This window comes from Vombatus ursinus, unplaced genomic scaffold (genome assembly GCF_900497805.2).
Source record: "Vombatus ursinus unplaced genomic scaffold, bare-nosed wombat genome assembly UNPS02012179.1, whole genome shotgun sequence".
Classification (NCBI taxonomy): domain Eukaryota; kingdom Metazoa; phylum Chordata; class Mammalia; order Diprotodontia; family Vombatidae; genus Vombatus; species Vombatus ursinus.
In genome coordinates, this window is record NW_020951957.1 from 12598880 (window position 1) to 12608741 (window position 9862).

The window sequence follows — 9862 nt, forward strand, 5'->3', positions numbered from 1 at the left end:
AGTTAAGTTGTTTGGAGAGAAAGACGAAGCTCCTTAAGCCTATCCTCCTCCTCCCCTGCCCCCCCCCCCCAAAAAGACCATCATGAGATTCTGGGAAACGACCGTAAGGAGCCTTGGCTGGAGTGGGGAAAGGTATCCATGAGCCCTGGGTGGTAAGAAATAAGCAAATTTGGGTGGACGATTGCCGCAAAGAAGACAGCCTGTTTAAAATGCAGCCCTTTGCTGTTTTCCAGACTTCCTGGAAGAATGAGTACGCACAATGCTCCAGCTCTCTCTCCCCCCACCTCCTCCACCACCGCCACCACTCCTCCCTCCCTCGCCATTCTCCGCCCATGCTTTGCAGGTGACACAATGATGAGGCGTCTGTAAGTGAGGACTTCTGGAGAGTGCCCAGCAGCTGTGCCCAGCACTGCCACCTCCTGGCTACGGCTACGCTAAGGCTTTCGTGAATCCCTGGAGTGCCTGTGACTTGTTCACAACCTGTACTGAGGTTCTACCCTAGCCCCCTCCCCCGCCCCCAACCTTCCCCCTCTCCTCTCTTTCGGACTTCGGAGAAAAGCTGGACAGGAGACTCTGATGGCCCCCACCTGACTGGTGAACCGAACACATCAGACCCACAGCACCAGGAGAAGCACAGGTCCCTTCCTTCTCCACCAAATGATAAAACGCCACTGATGCTCACTTGGAAAAAAATCCATCCCCGGGCTTCCAAGGGCAGCTGCGTGCCAATGTGAGAATCTTGGTTTTTCCAGATGATGCAAACAGTTCCTGTGTCAAGGAGAAAATGAAGGAGAAGAAGAAAATGATACTGCAGTGTTTACTAAGAAACAGAGGACAGTGTTCAAACTCCATCTCCGAAACTCTGTATACACACACACACACACACAAACACACACACACACACACCTTGATGCAAGCTTTCTCCCTTTCCAGTGGGAAATGACATCTGACCCTGTCTTCAAAATTTCCAGGGTTTTCTGAGCAGGGGAAGGGATTTCTAGGCCTTCATTCTGATTTTTTTCCTTTTGTAATATTCATATGAGTCACGCCATATCCTAGGAAGAAGGAGAATTGCTTAGTAGATCACATTTTTCCAAGGTAGATCACTTGAGAGGTTTTGTTTCTTAAAAACAAACAAATAAACCAAACCCACCTCGCTAAGAACAGGTAGATTACTGCTCCTTTAGGTCACATTTTCAAAACTGTAACCTGGGAGTTAAAATCCCCGATCCAGTTATTGTTAAGGGATTAATGCAACGAACACCCAAGAAGCCACTTAGAAATTGTGACTGAGGAATATTATTTTAATGTACCAGATTTTTGTTTTCGGTTTTCCAGTTGGTCTGATTATTAGCTGGGATATGAAAAGTAAGACCAAGCAGATATCTGGGATGTACTGTTGTCTTGTCTCCAAAATCCTAATTGGGTTTTGTGCAACGTATAAGTGTATGTGTATGTGTGTCCTAGACTGTCGAATATTTGGAGAACATGAAAGGACAGAAAATAACAGCCACTACATCCTACCTGCTTTGTTGCTATAGATGCTGCTGCTTCTACTCAAGCTGTATATTATTTTTAGCCTCTCCCCAGTGGGAAAAAGAGGATAGAATACAGCAAATAACAACAGTGATAACTGATACATTTGTCATGCTTTAAAGTTTGAGAAGCTCTTTATATACATTATCTCACTTGATACCCCCAACAACCCAGAGACACAGTGTATGTAGCACAGAGGAAAGAGAGCTGGATTTGAAGCTAATGGCCCTTAGGTCAGATCCAGATACTTATGACCATGAGCAAGTCCCTGCATCTCTTTAGGCTTCAGTTTATTCATCTGTAATATAAAAAAGCTAGATTAGATGACCTCTAAGTTCTTTTCCAATTGTGTATGTACTTGAGATAGATTTCTAAGGCATTATTTATTATTCCTATTATACACATGAGGAAACTGAGGCTCAGTGAGGTAATTTATAAAGATAGTATTATCCCCATTTCACAAGTAAGGAAACAGATTCAAAGAGGTTAAGAAATTGGCCCACAGTCACACAATTTGTAAGTGTCAAAGATGGAACTTGAACAAAGGTTTCTCTGGGTTCCAAGTTCAGTACTGTTGTTGTGACACCATGCTACTTCTGAGTTCCACCAACATGACTGGAATTTAACTTTAATATAGTCATGATTCCACTAATTCATTGTTGGTGGAGTTGTAAACTGATACAACATTCTGGAGAGCAATTTGGAACTATGCCCAAAGGGCTATAAAAACATTCCCTTTGACTCAGCAATACCACTTCTAGGTCTATATCCCAAAAAGATCATACAAATGAGAAAAGGACCCACATGTACAAAAATATTTATAGCAGTTCTTTTTGTGGTAGCAAAGAATTGGAAATTGAGGGGATGCCCATCAGTTGGGGAATGGCTGAACAAGTTGTGGCATATGAATGTAATGGAATATTATTGTGCTATAAGAAATGATGGGCAGGCAAACTTTAGAAAGACCTGGAAAGACTTGAATGAACTGATGCTGAGTGAAGTGAACAGAACCAGGAGAACATTGTACACAGTAACAGTCACAATGTGAGATGACTAGCTTTGATAGACTTATCTCTTCTTAACAATGCAAGGATCCCAGACAACCCAAAGGACTTATGATGGAAAATGCTGTCCATATCCAGAAAAAGAACTATGAAGTCTGAATGCAGATTAAAGCATATTATTTGCTCTCTCTTTTTTTCTTTTTTTTTTTGTTTTTGTTTCTTCTTTCTCATGGTTTCACCCATTGGTTCTAATTCTTCTTTACAACATGACTAATGTGAATATAAGTTCAATATGAATGTATATATATAGAGCTTATATCAAATTGTATGTTATTTTGGGGCGGGGAGGAAGGAAGAGATGGGGAGAAAATTTGGAATTCAAAATCTTATGGAAGTGAATGTTGAAAACTAAAAATAAATAAATATTTTTTTTTAAAAAAAGGGCAAAACAATAGTCATGGTTCCAATTCTATTCTTTAAAAAACATTTTTCAGTCATCAAACATTCATTGTTGTTTCTTCTCCCTCACACCTCCCCCTCCCCACAACCACTGGGGAAAAAAGATAGAAAGAAACACAGAACACCTATATCACATAAGCACAATCAAGCAAGCAAAACAAATTCCCATATTGGTCACTTTCAAAAAATGCATTTCTTATTCTGTATATTAGTCCATCATCTCTCTGTCTCAAGATGGACAATGTCCTGTGTTATCAATCCTCTGAAATTATGTTTGATCATTTAATTGATAAGAGTTCTTATATTTCAGAATTATTTGTTTCCACAAGATTTATGCTAAAGTATATTTTCTCCTATTTTTGATCACTTTACTCTGCAATCATTTCACACAAGTCTCTCCATGTTTTTTGGAAACTGTCTTTACCCTTAGTTCTTAAGCATAATATTTTATTGCGTCTTTCTACCACAATTTATTCAACCATTCCCCAATTAATGAGCCCTCCCTGAGGTTCCAGTTTTTGGCCATCACAAAAAGATCTGCTATAAATATTTTTGCACATACCCTTTCTTCTTTCATTGATCTTTTTAAGGGTAGAGACCTAGCAGTGATATGGCTGGATCAAAGATGAACTGTTTAATAACTTCTTTGTTTGCATAATTCCAAATTGCTTTCCAGAGTGATTGGACACATTCACAAGTCCACCAACAGTATATCAATGTTCCTACTTCCCCAACAGCCCCTCCAACATTTGTCATTTTCTTTTTTGTGCCGATTTTGCCACTCAGATACTTATGAGGTTTAATCTTAGTATTGCTTTAATTTATAGTTCTCTACTTAGTAGTAATTTGGAACATTTCTTTTAAATAGCTAGAGTTAGCCTGGATTTCTTGCCTTGATAATCTCCTGTCCAGATTCCAGTTAAGAAAATTAAAAGTTTTTAAAATTTTCCACTAAAGGAAAATTCTATTAGGAGTCAAACTTGTGGTTTGGCTTCCCATGGAAATTAAATGGCTCCCTTCCCAGAGTCAACCAATATTTATTGGTGATATAATTCCACCTTATTGGGTTATGCTAAACCAGGGCCTATCTTCATTTTTACCCTTTAAATAGTTGTTTGAATCTGTGATAGTCAAATACCAAGTCCAGGACATATCTACCCAGAGGCATTCCAATATATCTACTATTCAGGCAAAACTCCCAGGCATGGGGAACCTGCAGCTTGGAGACCAAATGTGACCTCAAGGCCACAGAATCCCCACCCCTGCCCTAGACTAATGACAAAACCTTCATATACAAAAATATCTCCAATTGTTAGTTTTAAAGTATCATGAAATTCTGAAGGTGAAAAATACACTTAAAAACAATGACATAAGTTGGAAGTTCATAACTGTTACATGAGATGTCTTATGGAAGAAAATTCTATGCTCTACATTTCATGCCCAAAAGTGCCAAAACCATTTTTTATTCAGTTAGATTAACTCTAACTCTAAGTTCTGCTTAAAGAGAGGGAGGTCCAAAGATGGCTGAGGTACCTCATATCTCTGAAAAATCTAAAAAAAAAAGTTTTACAATTTATAGGAGTCAAAATTTATAGGATCCCCAAGAAATAGACAAAAGTCTACAATAAGATAAGAACATTGTTACTGAGCCCAGGTGAAAGTTTCATTTCCAGGGGCCCATGAAGTTGGATGGGAAACATTTCATCTTTATTTTTAATTGGTTTCATTTGTAATCCTATGTCTTTTCTCTTATTGATTTAAAAATATTATTCTGAGAAGATGTCCATATGCTCCACCATACTACCAGACAGCCAAGGGGGGTCCATGACAGGAAGAACATTGAGAACACTGCTTTAGGGGATCATTTTTCCTACAACCATTCAATCCCTCTTCAACCACTCCCTCCAACAGTGAATTCCAAGGGTATTTCTGCTTTTTTTTTTTTTAATTGATCAAGGAATTGTTCCTCCTCTTAGTTTGATCATTGCCCTAATCATTTCAGGGAGGAGGCCTTCCTGGGTTAATTTGGACAGAGGGCCTCTAGGTGGATTAGTACCTGGTTAGGCTTTTGATAAGAATGATATTAAAATGTTTTAGTGAAAACTATTGTTTCATGCTGGAGACAGACCTGGCCTATCATTGTGATTGGGAGTTGGGATAAGAAATCTCAGGGTTTACCTGAGCTTCACTAGGACGTTTAGGAAAATGTTTTCTTATTTAGAAGAGAGAGAAATGGAAGGAGGGGGAGTAAATATTGTACTTCCATAGTCTGTAAAGTACTCTGTTAACTTAAAGCAGTCTCTCAAGCAATAAACATTTATTTATTTAATTTGCTTAGGCAGTTGGGGTTAGGTGACTTGCCCAGGGTCACACAGCTAGTAAGTGTCAAGTGGTGTCTGGTCTAAAGCTGGATTTGAACTCAGGTCCTCCTGACTTCAGGGCTGGTGCTCTATCCACTGCACCACCTAGCTGCCCCTGCAATAAACATTTACTAAGAATGCCTATGTGCTAGGCACTGTGCTAAGCTCTAGAGATATAAAAAGAGGCAAAAGACAGTCCCTACCCTCAATGAGCTTACATGCAAACAAATATATACAAAGCAAAGTATATACAGGATGAATACGAATTAATTAATGGAGGGAAAGCTCTGAAATTAAGAGTGGTTGGGGAATGCTTCCTGTAGAAGGTGGGGACTTAAAGGAAGCTATTATTGGTAGTAGTAATATTATAATTACTGTAAGACACAAGCAATATTATAAGACACAAGGGTAATCATATATTTTGACCTAATAATCTCATCAATTGTACAGTATGTGCTCAAGAGTCTTATTATAAAGAAAAACAAAAAGTAATATCTGCTTTCAAAAAAACATAAAGCAGCATTATTTGTTGGAGTTAGTGGTCCTTAGTGGGGTCTGGGGTTCAAATTCCATCTTCGATAGGGTGACTTTGGACAAATTATTCCACCTCTCTGGGTCTCATCTATAAAATGAGAGACTTGGACTGAGGTCCCTTCTAGCTTTGAATCTCTGATCCTGGGAAATTGCCTAAAGGTCCAATGGAGAATGGCTAAATAAACCATGAATTAGCAATGCAATGGAATAATCACCGAAGTACCATAAAAATGAGAACTACTAGGAACACAAAGGAATTTGGAAAGACATATGCAGTAATGTAACACATGAAGACAGCAGAACCTGAAGAACTTGAGATATACTAGGCATGACAAGGCAACAAGAAAAAATATGTACACAAATGGAGAAATGAATGAGCAGAGCACAGAAGACAATACAAAGGGTGTCAAATAAGATGTGGAAATATTTTTCATATAAATTAATTTTTATATGTAAAGAATTATAAATGCATATGTATTTGGTTTTGTTATTTTAAATAAATAGCTTAATATTTAATTTCAGAAACATTTTTAAATGGTGCTATAGAGTCCCTGAAAAGACAGGGGAGACAGGAGTGTAGCAGACAAGAAAATGACAGTGCAGAATCAAACAATATGTAAGTACTTTTCAAATGCTTGGTCATTTATTTATTGGGCAAGGTAACTGTGCCTATGACCAAGAGTACAGAATTCAGAGAGTACTGTACTGAATTTAGAGGATGCTGGGAGCTATTGCATTCCTTCAGTAACATAGAAACAACAGAAACTACATCCACTTTGGGCAGTGACACAATCTGTGTCAATAGAAGAAGTATCCACACTAATGAAATAACACATCCAGACAAATAGATTAATACATATGCCTTTACTCAGTTTTAGTTTTATATTTATTAATCTAATATTTATAGAAGAATATCTATTTTATTCATTCCCACTTTGTATTATTCAGTATAACCCTTTCCACAAGAATAAGGAAAGAGATTAGACCTGTGATTTTATTGGTATTGAGAACTCTCAGATGAGGAATTTCCTCTACCCAATGAAGGATGGCATATTTGCTCAGGTTAGAGTTTTCTAATTTTGCCTAGTCCATTGAGAGTCTAAATGTCCTGTCCAGGATTAAATAACTAGTATGTGTTACAGATGAAACATGACCCCAGGCCTTCCTAGCTTTGAGGACAGTTCTTTAGCCACTATGCAACACTATATATTCCTGTATACTCTCAGTATTTGTTATTCTTTATGCAGATATCCTCTTCCATTGAACTAATAAAAATGAATGAATTTAGTCTCACATTATACTACAAAAAGTTATCATCCAATAACCCATCCTAACCATTATTCTGTAAGGTTAAGCTAATGAGACATATGTTCTGTCAGATTCTATTAACCTATAAAGGCTTCAGATATGGACCCCAATGACTGACTGTCATGAAAGATCCATCACTAACTTAGGAGAGACTCCTCAACCAATGGGCCACAGCATAATAGATTTTTAGTTGCAGCAATTCTTGAAGACCATAGTCTTCAAGTAGCAGAAGCATGGCACTCTACATCAGTTCAGAGAGCACCTAATGACAAAATTCTGGGTACCTGAAGTATGTTTGCATACACTTATTTGAATGTACCATCATAAGAATTCAAGGATATTCCAGTTTATAATCAGAAAGAAAATGGATAGAGGAGTTGTGAACTGCATCAATGGAGGGAATAACTGCATAGATTGAATCATATAGTCATTATATATACATATATGTATAATATGTATTCACTATATCATGGGAGAAATTCTGAGAGACAAAGTTCCAAGCATAATATATTTATTAGCAAAGCTAGCAATTGCCAATAAATGGGGTCATTGGTGTCTCAAATGAGCAAAGACCCCATATGAGGGCTGGCAGGGTCTTTTATGGTGATTAACAAGATGACAGAGCAAAATCTTGTGTTTTCTTTTCATTGGCTAAAAAGTAAAAAATTTCTCACATCAGCTTGATATTACCACATTTGGACCTTATTAAATCCACTTAACTAGAAGTTTCTTTGGTTTCTGGGTTAGGAATGCATTCCAAAAGCTCCTGACTCTGTGTGTGTGTGTGTGTGTGTGTGTGTGTGTGTGTGTTTGTATGTTTATAAGTCTGTACACTGTTACATGTGAGACAAGTTTATGGCATCCAGAAAACTAGTAAGATCTCATAATTTATTTCATGATTATGCATTTTGACCCATAAACAGCATCATACTGCTCCATCCTCCCCATTTTGGTTATTTAAATGCCTTTGATTCAACTTCATCTAAGCTATAGAATTCTCTTAAGAACCTAGAAACCAGGAATGGATTCAATCTCTTTTCTACTATTGTTGATATATTCCCAGCAGATAACTTGGCTTTTCAAAACAAATGTTTGAGCTAAGATAGGAGAGAAGGAGATGAGGAGGAATGCTGGTTTTTAGCTTTGATCATCTATCACATTCTGCTTTTGTCCTTGACTCCTCCTGGGCACCATTAGAAGATGGGCTAGGCTATATTACCTTTACCTGTGTGCTGAATGTATTTTATCCTCAAGGTCTACCACTTCTCATTTCTCAATAAATGAAAGGCAACAGATCAAAGGTCATTTAAAACACAGGTTGTGTCTAAGACAATGTGAATTTGGGACTAGGCATGAAACAGGAGCACTACCATCAGAGCTAGGATATATGGGGCCAATCCAAGGCAAGAATTTCACAGTATTATTTCATTTACATTATGGGCATATTTTACCTTTGGGAACAACCAGTTTAGTGGGAGTAAATAAAGAAGCAGTGTGGCATAGTGAATAGAGAGCTGCCTTCTGGAGACTGGAAGACATGGGTGCAGGTCCTGCCTCTGACAAACACTGGCTATGTATCTCTAGATAAATAATATAACCTCTGTGTGGTCTAGCCAAGTTTCTAAGTCTACATACAACTTGCAGAGAGGTACTAACCTGCATTAGTAGGGGAAGCTTCCTCATCAAGGAGTTCCCCATGCCAATGAAATCACAGCTCCAGTCTCTATCTTTATCCTTAAAAGAAGAGACAATTTTACTCTACTGTGTAACACCCATGGATGGTAAGGATACCATCGAGTTGTGAACTGCATCAATGGAGGGAATAACTGCATAGATTGCATAGATGAAAAGTGCTTGAAATAGTCCTTTAGCTCATTGTTTTATAGCCTATCATATCCAACAATCCTGAAGTATTTTAGTAAGAACATTGAAATTTTAAAATACCTAGAGGAAGGCCTTCAACATGTTGGATGCTGAGTAGAAGATCTATGGAGAAATGTAGACAAGAATTACGTGGAAAGTGAAGACACTGGGAGAGAGTACTGCCATCAGTGAGATCACAGATCTGTTGCATAATTCAGGGAAGCTTAAGGTAATATTGGCTGACTCATAGGAGTTTAAGGTTTATAAAATGCATTACAAACACAATCTCATTTGAGCCTTACAACAACCCTCTGAGATAGGTACTGTTTTTGTTAATATTCAGTCATTCCAGATTTTTCATGAACCCATTTGGGCTTTTCTTGGGGAAAATACTGGGGTGGTTTGCCATTTCCTTCTCCAGCTTATTTTACAGGCGAGGAACTAGGCAATCAGGTTTAAGGGACTTGCCCAGGGTCAAACAGCTAGTGTCTGAGGCCAGATTTGAAGTCAGGAAGATGAATCTTCTTGACTTCAGGTCCAGCACTCTAACAACTCCACCACCCCATTTTACAGATGAGTAAATTGAGATTCAGGAGATTAAGTGACTTGGAGACTTTGAATCTTGGATCATCCTGACTGCAAGTCAAATACTCCATCCACCTATACCAACCACACTGTCTTCCTACAATCTGTTCCTGAATTTAGTAAACTTTTATTTGTGCACCTGATGAAGCACAGAACCCAGCAAGCTCTTTTGAAACATTGCTTATGACTTAGCTGTTCCTTGAAAAGTTTAGC

The 9862-nt window shown here is 38.1% G+C and overlaps 1 protein-coding gene across 1 annotated transcript in view; it reads left to right on the plus strand.

Moving 5' to 3' along the window:
• Positions 1–246: 246 nt before the first annotated feature.
• The window catches only part of LOC114039715 (UDP-glucuronosyltransferase 2A2-like), a 33840-nt gene continuing 24224 nt past the window's right edge, over positions 247–9862 (plus strand). The window contains exons 1-2 of the mRNA XM_027857570.1: positions 247–365; positions 503–730. Coding sequence (XP_027713371.1) covers positions 247–365; positions 503–730 — 347 coding nt within the window. The remainder of the gene's footprint in view (positions 366–502; positions 731–9862) is intronic.